General features: G+C 42.4%; 1 protein-coding gene across 6 annotated transcripts in view; it reads left to right on the forward strand.

Annotated features, from left to right (window-relative positions):
• ubap2l (ubiquitin associated protein 2-like) overlaps positions 1-15,495 on the forward strand; it is a 298,828-nt gene that overhangs the window by 219,258 nt on the left and 64,075 nt on the right. For all 6 annotated transcript variants that reach the window (XM_051923264.1, XM_051923266.1, XM_051923265.1 and 3 more), the window contains 2 exons: positions 541-763; positions 4,264-4,349. In XM_051923264.1, the coding sequence (XP_051779224.1) occupies positions 541-763; positions 4,264-4,349 (309 nt within the window). The remainder of the gene's footprint in view (positions 1-540; positions 764-4,263; positions 4,350-15,495) is intronic.

Below are 15,495 nucleotides of genomic sequence, written 5' to 3' on the forward strand. Positions count from 1 at the left end.
TCTAAGCACCTGTTTGGTATATCCTGTGCAATGTGCATCAAAAATGTTATTCACTAGTTAGTCAAATGTACTATATCTCTTTGCTTCATATTACAGCTTTACAGTAAAGGGTTTTTTTTTTTTTTTTTTTAAACTAATTCTGTAGAGTATTCCTGGGCAGTAATGCTTGTTCCCTACCTCTTTACGTGTTTTACAAAATAAAGTAATTTTGTTCAGGCATATTTATGTAATTTGCATTTTCAGATGATGTCGGCTAGTAAAATACTAGCTTGATTTCCATCATGGTTTGCAGTATTCATTTCAGGTCCAGTGATACATAATAAAGCAAAAGTTTCTTATGTTGACATTTTCTTCCTTTGTGCATGCTCTTCTCTCTGACTTAGCACCCCCCACCCCCACCGTGATATTTAAATTTTCTTTACTCTTCTCTCCATTGTTGTTAGTTCTTTGATTTATTTTGGCCTTCCCATTTTTAGCTTAAGAACAAAGGGATTATCTTGTGAGAAGTGTTAACGTATAATTTTGGTTTTGTATTTTCAGCACACAAATGTGGAGAGCGAACCCAGTCTGCATTCTTCCGCAAGCACTTTTTCCTCTTCCCCAGCTGTGGCAGTTGCTGTGTCCAGTATGGTAACGGCAGCTCCACCAGCTGTCAGTACTGTCTCCTCCAGTATTGGCACAGTCAGCAGCTTGGGTATCACGTTAAGCAGTAACTCCGCGGCAACACCAGTCTCTACACGCAGCTCCATTGCCTCTTCTTCAGGTAAATCTGTTGAATTTTACGATTTAACCTGTGTTGCACTATTTATCCAGTAGATTGTTATAGTTAAGCTTGAGCTTGTGCTTCAGTGCATTGGAAAATTGGAACAATGCATGTATTTGTTTTGTAAAGAATTTATTGCCCAGACAGTATTTAAAGACAAAAAACAAAATGTCAACAAGAAATTAGTTCAGTAGTGACTGAAAGGTATAGACCAAAGAAAGCGATTTAATCGCAAGTAGTCGGCTTTTTTATTTGAGGATAACAGTAATAAATTTCCAGATCTCAAAAAATGCTGAAGTTTATTAATGTAAATATACAGTGCATCCAGAAAGTACTCACAGTGCATCACCTTTTCCACATTTTGTTATGTTACATTCATTTTTTTCCTCAGAATTCTACACCCCATAATGACAACATGAAAAAAGTTTACTTGAGGTTTTTGCAAATTTATTAAAAATAAAAAAATTGAGAAAGCACATGTACATAAGAATTCACAGCCTTTGCCGTGAAGCTCGAAATTGAGCTCAGGTGCATCCTGTTTCCCCTGATCATCCTTGAGATGTTTCTGCAGCTTAATTGGAGTCCACCTGTGGTAAATTCAGTTGACTGGACATGATTTGGAAAGGCACACACCAGTCTATATAAGATCCCACAGTTGACGGTTCATGTCAGAGCACAAACCAAGCATGAAGTCAAAGGAATTGTCTGTAGACCTCCGAGACAGGATTGTCTCGAGGCACATATCTGGGGAAGGTTACAGAAAAATTTCTGCTGCTTTGAAGGTCCCAATGAGCACAGTGGCCTCCATCATCCATAAGTGGAAGAAGTTCGAAACCACCAGGACTCTTCCTAGAGCTGGCCGGCCATCTAAACTGAACTTTCAGGGAAGAAGGGCCTTAGTCAGGGAGGTGACCAAGAAACCGATGGTCACTCTGTCAGAGCTCCAGAGGTCCTCTGTGGAGAGAGGAGAACCTTCCAGAAGGACAACCGTCTCTGCAGCAATCCACCAATCAGACCTGTATGGTAGAGTGGCCAGACGGAAGCCACTCCTTAGTAAAAGGCACATGGCAGCCCGCCTGGAGTTTGCCAAAAGGCACCTGAAGGACTCTCAGACCATGAGAAAGAAAATTCTCTGGTCTGATGAGACAAAGATTGAACTCTTTGGTGTGAATGCCAGGCGTCACGTTTGGAGGAAACCAGGCACCACTCATCACCAGGCCAATACCATCCCTACAGTGAAGCATGGTGGTGGCAGCGTCATGCTGTGGGGATGTTTTTCAGCGGCAGGGACTGGGAGACTAGTCAGGATAAAGGGAAAGATGAGTGCAGCAATGTACAGAGACATCCTGGATGAAAACCTGCTCCAGAGCGCTCCTGACCTCAGACTGGGGCAACGGTTCATCTTTCAGCAGGACAACGACCCTAAGCACACAGCCAAGATATCAAAGGAGTGGCTTCAGGGCAACTCTGTGATTGTCCTTGAGTGGCCCAGACTTGAATCCGATTTGAACATCTCTGGAGAGATCTTAAAATGGCTGTGAACCGATGCCTCCCATCCAATCTGATGGAGCTTGAGAGGTGCTGCAAAAAGGAATGGGTCGAAATTGGCCAAAGATAGGTGTGCCAAGCTTGTGCCATCATATTCAGAAAGACTTGAGGCTGTAATTGCTGCCAAAGGTGCATCGACAAAGTATTGAGCAAAGGCTTTGAATACTTATGTACATGTGATTTCTCAGTTTTATTTTTAATAAATTTGCAAAAACTTCAAGTAAACTTTTTTCACATTGTCATTATGGGGTGTGGTGTGTAGAATTCTGAGGAAAAAAATGAATTTAATCCATTTTGGAATAAGGCTGTAACATAACAAAATGTGGAAAAAGTGATGCGCTGTGAATACTTTCCAGATGCACTGTAACTTTTTTTTGTCATTTTAAGTAAAAAAGTACATATTTTTCCATTGTGTTGTATTAGGTGGTTTTTGGAATCTCCTTTTGTGAAAAGTGAGTGGCATTTTAGCAGTGTAGTGTAATTTATCTTAATTGGTCATTTAGCAGTAATGGTTTATCATATGTAGATCCAAACATTGCTGTTTAGTGGCTTAGGGATTATTGTGATCCCAAAACTAACATATATCAGCAAGCATTCTAATATGATCTAAGGAAATGATTGCCTGTTAACTTTTTTCACAAAGGCTTTTGATCCAGATATATTGTGGATAGTTTTAAGTCAAGAGAAATGTGTGCAATTTATAACTTTTGAAGCCTGCTGCTTGCAATTGCTGGAAAAATTGTATAGTGTGACAGGGCTATTGCATTTATGTAATCTTTTTGAGTTGGGTCCATGACCACCAGTTAGTGTAGTTTGATATTCCCAACAGGTTTCAAACAGCGTGATATTGTGTGACAGAAAAATGGGGAGGACTGATGGTACTTTGGGAGTGTGGAACTGTGGTTGAAAGTAGTTGTATAATTTGTTATCCCCTATGATTTCTAGTTGTCTAATTTGACATCCTCAGATCATGCCAGCTTGGGACTATGTTTTACACATAAGTTAAAATGTATTGTATTACTAGTTGACTTCCATTCATTATCTAAAAATATATTTGAAAAGTTAATTTTCCACCACTGTCTCAGGTAATCTAGAGGATTCATTACCTAAGTTTGTGTATATTGAGTCATTTTGGCCAGCTCATAATTTATAGTGAGATTAAAGACCAGCTGTAATTGAGCCTTGTTCCATTTAAAAATAAAATTTGCTCATTCTCAGTGTACTGTAGTCTCTATTTATGATTATAAACTTTCATAGAAATCTTCATACCTTTAATACAGCTCAGAGTAATTTAACTTGGCTATCCAAAGAATGTTATACCTAGCAGTGTTTCTATTAAGCACAGTACATTTTGCGCTTGCTTCATTCACTTTCACCTCTAGATATTTTCCAAGAAGTAGGATGTTAATTAAAAAAAATGCCCCTGTTCCTACCATTTGAATGTTTTATTTGTTTGAATAATACTTGATGTACATTTTTCCTGCTTTATCTAAGGTATGTATGGAAGCTTGCAAGATGGTGATTAATGTGGACTCCCTCATTAAGTTGTTATGAAGGTGTTTGCATTTTCTTGTTGTGCCTGCATTCATATTCATCTTCTACTCCTAAGTTGGTTGGTGTCATAATTGTCATCTGTAAGTAAGCTCATACATGGTTGAGTAGTCGTAGCATTTGAGTGATGACATGTAACAGGTTGCATCATGCTGTGTGCCAAAAGCTGCCAGAATAAGCTCCAACCATCTACAACCCTGCATGGATTAAGCAAGGTTGAAAATGTTGTGCAGTTTGAATTTCTTTTCTAGGAGTATATTCCCCTAAAAGCTGAAATCTTGCTTAAAATGGAAGAAAAAATATGAAAAGGTTGTCATAAAAGAACAAGAAAGTTCTCAAACATCATAAAAGTATTCATTTTTAATTTATTAAAGTTAAATTAACTTGTTCTTTCTTCTTAGGGAAAGCACCTCCGAATCTCCCACCTGGTGTTCCACCATTGCTTCCCAATCCGTATATCATGGCTCCAGGATTACTTCATTACCCGGTAGGAGTTTGTGAAAACCTGATTTTTCTTGTTGTGCTGTGTTTTGTCACAATTAGTTTATGCTGAATTGCTTGTTAATGCAGTTCAAGTATTGTTTCATGGTACATAAAGAGATTACTTTAAACTATGGTAATCTTTTATTACCATATTTTATTATCACATTATTATATTGTGACTTTTGATGGTGATTTATTTATTTTAATAGAAGAGATCCCAGGAACGTCCCCAGCCTTGGATCGACCCACACACACTCACAACAGAGACAATAAAGCACAGTGGGAAAGGCAAACAATTACAAATATAATGACACCAAATAAATAATGAAAACAGTAATACCACCCCTGACCCCTTTGGCGATATTACATATAAACACAAACACCACACAGCAAAGTCCATATAAACCAAACCGGATGAAGATGAAAAGTGACCAAGTCCAGCGATCTGTATGTTGAAAGAGAGAAGGAAAAATACAGTCCTACCGGTAGTTACTGATGATGTTGATGGTTGATTCAGGAGCACTCCAATCTTCCGGAAAACCAAATAATCCAACGCAGTTCTCAGTGTACAGGTAGACAGACAATCCAGACCCCCAACAAACGAATACAGTCCAGGACAAAAAGATTAGAGAACCAATAACAGCAGGCAGAAACGACAGATAACCGCAACACACACCGCACCAAAACAAAACAAACTTTTTTCTTTTTTTCTCCTCTTTGCCCTCTGCCCTCCTTTTAACTGCCTGTGGCTACCTTTGGCCCCAGCAGGGACTGCTGGGAGATGCAGTTAAGTAGCACTGCTACAATCCCCACCCCCAGGCCGTGGTGTACGGCCGAACCAAGGCTTGAGATTGGAGATGTTTACAGTGTCTATTTTCTTAGTCCCTGGCAATCCCCACTCTATTGCGTAGGTCGCTGGTCCCTTCTTTTGGACAACCGTAGCCGGGCCGAACCACTTAGGAGCCAGTTTAGCAGTGAATTTCTCAGAGGCTTTGGAGAGGGGATGAGTCCTGATCCAGACTTTCTCCCCAACCGAGAATTGCACAGGCTTATGTCTCTGGTTGTACGATTGAGATTGTCTGGACTGGGACCTCACCATCCTCTCCTTTACCTGTTGTGTGATTTGTTGAATACTTTGCAAGTGATTGTGTAGTGATGTGTCTGGTTTAGGTGGGTTGAGCTCAATGATCCTTTCTAGTGGACCGTTTATCTGTCTGCCTAAAGCTAACAATGCAAGCTTTCACCTGTAACCTCGTGCACCGCTGTGTTCAATGCGAACCGCAGCTCAGGCAGCCACTTTGTCCAATCCTGATGGTGGTCTCCGACGAAGGATGCTATCATGGTCTTCAGGGTCCGATTCACCCACTCAGTGCGATTTGATTGGGGATGGTATGCTGTCGTTTTCAGGTGAACCACCCCCCCCCCCCATTGTTTCCACAATTCTTCGGCCTCTGAGCCAGTAAACTGCAGGCCCCGATCTGTGATGATGTTCTTTGGCACCCCCATCGGGTAAATATCTCATCCTTCAGGGTGGAACATATCTTCTTGGCGGTGGCATTAGCCAAAGGGAATAGCTCCACCCAGCGGGTAAAATAGTCCACAACCACCATCAGGTAGGTCTTCCGGTCCTTGCTAGCAGGAAATGGTCCCATTAGATCCACGCCTAGGCTTTCCCCCGGGGTAGTGATGGTTTCTGGCTGAAGCTGTCCCGAGGGGAGACCAGGTGGGGTTTTGTATTGCTGACAGGTGGTACAAGTCTGGACATGGGACCAGACGTCTTTGCGTACAGTCGGCCACCATGCCACCTCCAAGATTTTAAACAGTGTCTTAGTACGTCCAAGGTGACCACCGATCGGGCTATCATGATAATACTGTAGGAACTTGGGCACATATGTCTCGGGCACTACCAACTGATAATGGTAACCCCGATCTTTTGTTGGAACACAGCGATAGAGTGCCCCTTGAAGTTCCCTATAATTTATGCAGTCAGGCCTCCCCCCCGAGCCCTCTCTCAACCCCTGACATACAGGACTGGCTGCTTGAGATTGAACGATTTCCTGCATGTTCAGGGGAAGATCAGGCCAAGGGTTAGAGACCGATACCGCACATGCCACTGGCGCGGGCTCGTGAACCCGTGATAAGGCATCGGGCACAACGTTAGCACAACCCTTCCGATAGGACACCCTGAACGTGAACTGTTGGAGGCGCAATACCCACCTTGTTAGCCTAGACGTGGTCTTCGGGCAATTGAATGCCCAGTTCAGAGCCCTATGGTCAGTGTAGACTTCAAACGATGTTCCCTCCAGGAAGTGCCGCCTCTTTTCCACGGCCCACATGACAGCGAGGCATTCCTTCTCGGTGGTGGAATAATTATACTCGGCGCCCTTTAGTGACCGTGAAGCATAGGCCACCACTCTTTCCTCTTCTTGGCTAGTTTGGGATAGAACGGCACCGAGCCCAAGGTCACTTGCGTCAGTGTGGACCTGAAAGGTTAATGAAGGATCAGGCTGTGCCAGGACTGGTGGCGATATCAGGGCCTGTTTGAGTCTTTCAAAAGAGTCCTGGCACGTTGGTGACCACTACCAGGGGGATCCCTTCCTCAGCAGCTGGAACAAAGGGGCAGTGATGTCGGCAAACCCATGCACAAATTTGTGGAACCACCCAGCTATCCCCAGGAAGCGCTGGAGACTTTTTACCTCCTGGGGCGCTGGGTAGTCCAAGATGGACTTAATTTTCTTCGGGTCCACTCGGACCCCGTCTGCTGACACCACATGGCCGAGGAAGTTCAGATGGTCTTGCTGAAATCTACACAGGGTGAGATGAGCCTTATGCAGTTTCTGGAAGATGTGGTCGAGGTCCTTTAAATGTTGTTGGACAGATGGGGAGAATACAATGATGTCCTCAATATAAACAAAACAGGTCTTCCCAATGAGTCCCCGGAGTACCTGCTCCATTAGCCGTTGGAATGACGCCCCAGCGTTTTTCAGTCCAAAGGGCATCACCCGAAACTGGAACAACCCCTCCGGGGTGATGACGGCTGTCTTTTCCATGCTACTCTTCCCCATCCTCACCTGCCAATACCCTGACTTCAAATCAAGGGAGCTGAATACTGCTGCCCCATGCAAAGACTCCAAGATGTCATGAATGAGTGGCATGGGGTAAGCGTCATCCAAGGTGGTCTTGTTCAGCTCCCTATAGTCCACACAGAATCGGTAGGTCCCGTCGGCCTTCTGAACGAGCACCGCAGGGCTAGCCCATGGCGAGGTGGAAGGCTCGATGACCCCCCTCTGCCAACATCTGGTCAACTTACTCCTTGATTATTCCTCTTTTCAGGGGCGACACTCTGTAGGCTCTGCCGAACAGGGTCGACTGTGTGAATGTGATGACACACCACCTCAGTCCGACCCAATTTGTCCGTCCACACCGAGTGCCACCTCCTAAGCAGTGGCTGAACGAGCTCCGGCTGTTCAAGAATAGCCTTCTGTACTGGGCTGGGCTCATCCACCAACTGCGCGAGATAATAACACAAGCTAGGCCAAACCAGATTGCTTTGAGCCTTCGTCCCAAACCGATGGACTTCACCCCCCCGCAACCCATACTCCAGCCGCGACAGATGGATAGTCAGACCTACCGCCACAAGAGAGTCCATTCCCAGTAATAAGGGCATTGACAGGTGGTCATCTTCCAGGATGTAAACCTCTGTCTCCCAGTGTGTCTCATGTAAGCAGAGCCTCATAGGAACCCTGGCCCCGTGCACCCTTCCATCTGCAAGAAAGAATTTTACTTTTGCACTACCCCTTAACTGCTCATGAGGCACTTTAAGCTTTTCCCACAAGCTGTATTTCATAAGGGTATAAGTGCTCCCTGTATCTACGACCGCCTCTCCAGTGATACCTCGCACTTGTACGGGCAGCACTAAGAGGGGCAAGGTGGCTTGCACCAGGGTGAGATTGGCACGGGGATCCACTGGGGCCTTTCCTCATGGTTTGGGACAGGGGACATCCCGAGACGTAGGACCCTTTCGAGACCCACTAATCCCGATAGCCGCCCAGTCCTTTTCCACTCGGGACCCCACCTTCACCAACTCAAGGTCCGGAGGTTTTCTTCCAACAGCACCTGGTGTTCATCTGAGAGGAACGCTTTCAGGAAGGCAGCGCGAAACTCCGCCCAGGTGTTACACTTGTGCCGCTCAGCAAACCACCAAATGCGCGCCGGCCCGCTGAGTGCCGTGTTCAGGAATCCCCGCAGCTCGGCTCCACTCAGAGGATGCAGTTCCACGAACAAGTCGACCTCCTCCACAAAGTCGACAATGCCCGTGGGTGCACACTGAGGGCCAGCTTAGGAAACTCCATCCGCAGCGGACAAGGACGACTGTCCCCAGTTGATCCCCACTCCCGCTAAAGGAGTCGACTGCCCCAGTGGCTGCGTGACGGCACGCCAGCTATCCTGCACCTGCCTCCTGATCTCCTCCCTCATATTGGCTTCCAGGCGCTGCACACACTTCACGAAGGACTGTTCCAGACGCTGCACCCTCACAACCGCCTCGCCGGAAACTCAGGCGGCCGTGGCATCGATGAGATCATGGATGGTTTCATCTCGGTTGAGAAAACTGCCGGCGATGTGATCCACCCGCGTCTCTAGCTATTCTAGGCGCAACGTCAGGTCATGCAGAAGCCGTCCCTCATCCGTCTCGGGCTGCTCCGGACTGGAGACACACAAGGAATCCAGCAGGCTCAACTCCTCCTCGTTAGGGGCTCTGACCGTAACGTGACATAGCCTAGGCTGCGGACACACATCCCCCAGTGGCTCACTCAGCTCAAGCTCCTCGCCCTGCACTGCGCTTACAACAGACATGCTTCTGTAAGTGGTGTATGTAAAGTCGGCTAGAAGGGAACGTAAATGACCTGGCTCCTACCCGACTCGCCAAAATCTGTAGCGGTCAGGGGCCGATAAGATTCACACCGTCAAAAATGACGGTGATTTATTAATTTTAATAGAAGAGATCCCAGGAACGTCCCCAGCCTTGGATCGACCAACACACACTCACAACAGAGACAATAAAGCACACTGGGAAAGGCAAACAATTACAAATATAATGACACCAAATAAATAATGAAAACAGTAATACCACCCCTGACCCCTTCGGCGATATTACATATAAACACAAACACCACACAGCAAAGTCCATATAAACCAAACCGGATGAAGATGAAAAGTGACCAAGTCCAGCAATCTGCATGTTGAAGGGGAGAAGGAAAAATACAGTCCTACCGGTAGTTACTGATGATGTTGATGGTTGATGGTTGATTCAGGAGCGCTCCAATCTTCCGGAAAACCAAATAATCCAACACAGTTCTCAGTGTACAGGTAGACAGACAATCCAGACCCCCAACAAACGAATACAGTCCAGGACAAAAAGATTAGAGAACCAATAACAGCAGGCAGAAACGACAGATAACCGCAACACACACCTCACCAAAACAAAACAAACTTTTTCTTTTTTTCTCCTCTTTGCCCTCTGCCCTCCTTTTAACTGCCTGTGGCTACCTTTGACCCCAGCAGGGACTGCTGGAAGATGCAGTTCTTAAGTAGTACTGCTACAACAGTTCTTCCTGTGTCTTTTAGTAAAATTGGATGCTTTTTAAAAATAAGACCTTGAAATTTGAAACTGCATTGCCTTTATGTGAATTCTTTGTAACCTCCATTTCAGTTTGGTCAGTTTGTGTGTTATAAATATTTACCACTCAATAAAACTTCCAGAAAGCCAGATCCTAAAAAAAAAAAAACGCGCACCTTCCGAGATCTTATGCTCCTAAACACATTGTTCGTTTAACTTCTGCCAGCCCTACAATGCTGCATACTGGTATATAACCTGACTTTGAAGTTGTTAGACATTTTCCATTGAATTTTGAAACTGTAATATTAATTAGAATATAAATGAAATTCAAATAAGAATTTGATATCTTTTTATGTGGTAGCTTATGACAATGTTTGTAAATTAGGTGTTTCTCACTATGCTCTTTCTGCCTTGTAACTTTATGAGAGCTAAAGTAAATCCAAATGCACAACTTAAAATGTGGATTGAGCATTTTTATAACAATCTCTGTAGCCATGTTAATATTAGCAGTTGCAGTTTCTGCACTTAGACATAAAAATTAAAATGCACAAACTCTTCTGGTTCTCACTCTAAAGAGGAAGAGTTCAGTGAGTCATCCGAGGGATTTTAAAAGCATTTTATTTTTGCTATTAAAGTACTATAATGTATAAAGAGCAAAACCTTGTAATACTAAGAAATAATTCTGATTTGTTTCTAATGTTTCTATAAGTCTATTTTGAAATATTAAGGTTTTGAGGCTGCATGGGAATAAAAAAAGTTAACACCCCCAAAGCGACAGCAACACTTCGGTGTATTGATTATTTTTCAGAACAGGAAATAGTGACCCGAGTCATCTGCATATAAATCAGTCACACATCTAGCATTAATTTTTAATTACAGATTTCTTGTAATTCCTGCTTCTTGGGCAGTTTATAGAAATTTGAAATAAGTGCTTGTAATTGTGTTGTATTTCACACCTGGATTCCCACAGTTAGTTAGTTTTTTCACTATATTTATCATGCCCTTTTTTCAGTCATTGCCTATTCTGAAAGGCTGCTAGAGTGTTTTTCTATCCTGCACTTAAAAAGTCATTATGAACGTGCCAGGTTCCCATGAACCCTACATCCACCTTGCTTAAATTTGTTTTGGTGCAGTTACATAATTGAAAGTGTCAAAACAGCCCTACTCTATATCCAAAGCAGCTGAACAGCCCATGCTTCCTGGCACAATGGGGTCATTGTTAACAAAGAAAAAAATACTCTTGTTTTTATTGTAATAACTTATACTAGGATCTTTGAAACTAGTGTCATTCAAAACAAACCAATGCCACATTCGCTTTAAAGGCAAGGTATATTGCCATATGCAGCAGTTGAATCTGTGTTCTGTTACCAAATGAAAAAAGTTTGTGTTCAATTTGGGTTTTAGGGATCTTTATAGACAATTACAGTCAAAGTAAAAAGTATGTGAACCCCTAGGAATTATCTATAGTTATGTCTAATTCCCTTATAAAACATGGTCATATCTTCATGTCAGTCACAATAATGAACAGTCTCCTGTAACTAAAGATACACCGATTTTCAGAGAATTTTTTTTTACATATTGAACAAATCATTCAAACTGTGAAACTGAAGGTTGGAAAAAGTAAGTGAACCCTAAGCTAATGACTTTTTAAAAAGCTGATTGCAGTCAAAATTTAGCACACCTGGAGTCCATTTAATGAAATGAGTTCAGAGGTGTGGCCTAGAATTACTTGTTAGGAATAGTTGTCTATAAATGGAGACAATTTGGTATTGTGGCTACTCTGCCTAGAAGTGGGCGCCCTGCCAAGATGACCCCAAGAGCACAACGCAAAGTCAGCAACAAGGTAAAGAAGAACCCTAGAGTGACAGCAAAGGACTTGAAGAAGTCATTAGAACTGGTTAACATCTCTTCATGAGTCAACTATACGCAAAACATTGGAACAAGAAAGGAGTCCATGTTAGGACACCAAGAAGGAAGCCACTGCTATGAAAAAAGAACATTGCTGAACACCTGAAGTTTGCAAAAGAGCACTTGGACTCTCCACAACGGTACTGGGAAAATGTTTTGTGCAGTGATAAAACGAAAATTGAACTATTTGGGAGGAACAAGCAGAACTTCAGTTGGCGTAAAAAAGGCACTGCATGTCAACATCAAAATGTCATCCCTACAGTAAAGTATGGTGGAGGGAACATCATGATTTGGGCCTGCTTTGCTTCATCAGGACCTGGACAGCTTGCCATCGAGGGGAAAATGAATTCACAAGTTTATCAACCAATTTTCCAGGATAATGTGAGGGTCTGTCCGTCAACTTAAGCTCAGAAGAGGCTGGGTGATGCAACAGGACAATGACCCCAAACATTGCTGCAAATCCACAGCACAATGGCTTCAGAAGAACAGATTCCACCTTTTGGAGTGGCCTAGAAAGAGCCCAGATCTCAATTCTATTGAGATGCTGTGGAATGACTTGAAGAGAGCCATACACAGAAGACAGAAGAAGTTTAAGTCCAGTTTGCATGCTGTTACTTGTGGAGATGAAAGTTTCACAGTTAAAATGGAATATGACATGAGTCCATTGAACTCTGGATAAATCTATAAATCAGCCAGTTAAATTGAACATCTGCCCCTAAAAATGACTGACATTTCATGCTAAGACCAATATATATGAAGGCAGATTTTTACTGAGGGGTAGACATTGGTCAAATGTAATAACTGTTACTGACCAGTTTTAAACCTTGCAGGAGAGCTGCTTTGTGCTAACTTAGTACACAAGAGGGAATATGGTAGATAAGTCAGCATTCTTGTTTAGAAATAGAGAGAAAAGCCAAGCAAAAGGACACCTTTTATTGGCTAACTAGAAAGATTACAATATGCAAGCTTTCGAGGCAACTCAGGCCCCTTCTTCAGGCAAGATGTAATACAGAAACTGAAGTTTCCTATGTTGTTTAGAAATAGAAAGCTATGACATAACATTGTTAGTAAGTGGAGAATCTTAACTTTTTCAGATGGCCTGGCAACTTCAAATTGTATTGTGCAAAAGTAGTTGCAGTGTTATTAAAAGTATAGTTTAGAAATATATTTGTTGCCTGTGGGTGTCAGATTGATATCACTCTTTGAATGTAGTTTGTATTACCAAAAAATGTTTTTTGAAACCTAAATTTGACTTATGACTGGAAATGATTATTTTCTCCCACTAATTTCCACCTCATACTGCATTGCATTCATTACTCCACATGCAATATTTAATAATGCATTTTACATATTTGAGTGAATATCTTATTTTATTATTAGTAAAATGAATAGCCTTTTGCCTTAACACCTACCAGACTGCCTTTCTTAACCCTACTGCTCTTATCAAGAATCAAATGGGATGTCAGACGTACTGCTGTTTCATACTAGAACTGGCTTCTTTTTCATCCTTAAAGAAACTGGAAAATAACTTGATACATTTTGCTTTTTTTTTCCTTGTGCCATAACATAACAATTCAATTTTGACGTTTTGATACTTTTGTTTTTGCAGTAAATGGGAAAATGCTAACCTCCAGGTTAAACTTTGGGGAGAAAATTGTTCATCTGCTATACTTCTATTGTACTAAATTTTGGGGAGAAAATTGTTCATCTTATTGTACAGTGGAACCTCGAGATACGATCACCTCTGTATACGAGAAATTCAAAATACGAGGAAAGTATGAGCGAAAAATTCAGATCTAAATACGAGCATTGGCTCGCGTAACGAGCCACGAGCCAGGCTGTGGGTATAGCTCGCGGCTTAGCGAGGGGGCGTGGTAACTGTAGCGAGCCGCAGGGCGATCTGCGGTGTCTGCATTTCTCACCTAAGTGCACAGGTGGGAAACTGCCCACATCCATGATTGTTCCTGTGGCTGATGGGCTGCAGCTGCCATGTCCTCCCCGCATATATAGAGAAGCGCGAGCTGGTTAAGAAGTAAAAGAAAAGAGAGGAGAGAGAACGGAGGTTGCAGGAGGAGGCAGGAAGCAGCAGGAATCGGCAGCAGTAGGAAGTCGGTGCGGGAGAGCGAGTGAGTGTAGGCTCGCGTGTAGCTGAACAGTGAGCTGAACAGGCGAGCCAAACAGCTGAAGCAGGACGGTGTAGAGAAGGTCAGCTGCATTAAGAGTGTCTCGCCTGTTGCAGAGCCCGCATGGGAGAAGCAGGTGAGACGCTAACAGAGAAGAAGCACCGGGGATTGTCATCTGTTTTTTTAAAGACAGCTTCCTGTTGACGTTTTAACCTCATGTTAAAGGATTGTTATTCTTGTGTATTTTAAACCTCCACTTCACAACTGTTTTAAGGATTATTTATTTAAAGATTTATTGAATGCTCTACTGCACTTTGGACACCTGTTTTGATTCTTTTAATAATCAGTTATATTATTTACCAGTGTTATTTATTAAAGGTAGACTACAGTATATATAATTTATCAGTGTTATTTGTTAGGAAAATTGATTTTTATGTTGATATATTTGGGGTGCGGAACGGATTAACTGGATTTCCATTATTTTCAATGGGGAAGTTTGTTCTAGATACGAGAAATTCGCTATACAAGCTCAGTGCTGGAACGAACTAAACTCTTATCTAGAGGTTCCACTGTACTAAGTTTGCAAAATGCCCAATAGCCAAATATGCGTATACGTTAGAATGTTAAACCGAATTTACTCTGTGATTTTTTTAGAATGAAATTAAGTAGAAATGTTAACAGATATGGGATGGTAACTTGCAGCAACTTCAAAAATTTGAGGAACATACCACTGTAACTGTGGCTTTGTATATGGTTATGTGTTTTGTTTTTGAATAGTTTTCTGTGAGCTTCCTTTTTTTTTTTTTTTTTTTTAATGCATTTCCAGGAAAAAATTGCTGCAGCTTTGTGTTTTTGATGTGTGTTTGTGTTTCCTTGTTTGCACACTAGTAGAACCTTTCTTATTGCTACAATAACAAGAAAGGTGGGACAAAGTGTGCTACAGAAACTGTGGAGCTGCTTACCAGATGTGGCCTGACCTGTGTCCCATGGCTGGCTGAACTGCATTGCTCCCCCAAATTGGTACACAGCTTATTACAGTTAAATTCTTGTAGTTAGGAAACCACTTAAAGTGGTTCTGAGCTGTTGGCATTTGTTAGTCTGGTGAGCCTTTAATGTATGGCTTGTCTGTGAACACTAAAGTACAAGTTTATTTCTCCTCCTTCAGACAGTCTTTATTTATCTGCCTTTCAGAGATTTCAGAGTTTCTTTGATGTTGCATCAACTAGTTTCGCGAGTTTTCTGGTTAATTAGGTTAAACTGACAGAAACATTATGATGTTTAGTTTTCCAAGTTGCACCTCTATATGGTTTTCTGATGTGTCATAGCTTATAGATATTTATTTAGTTGAACCTACAGTGCATCCGGAAATTATTCACAGCACATCACTTTTTCCACATTTTGTTATGTTACAGCCTTATTCCAAAATCGATTAAATTCATTTTTTCCTCAGAATTCTACACACAACACCCCATAATGACAACGTGAAAAAAGTTTACTTGAGA

Source organism: Erpetoichthys calabaricus, chromosome 2 (assembly GCF_900747795.2).
Source record: "Erpetoichthys calabaricus chromosome 2, fErpCal1.3, whole genome shotgun sequence".
Taxonomy (NCBI): domain Eukaryota; kingdom Metazoa; phylum Chordata; class Cladistia; order Polypteriformes; family Polypteridae; genus Erpetoichthys; species Erpetoichthys calabaricus.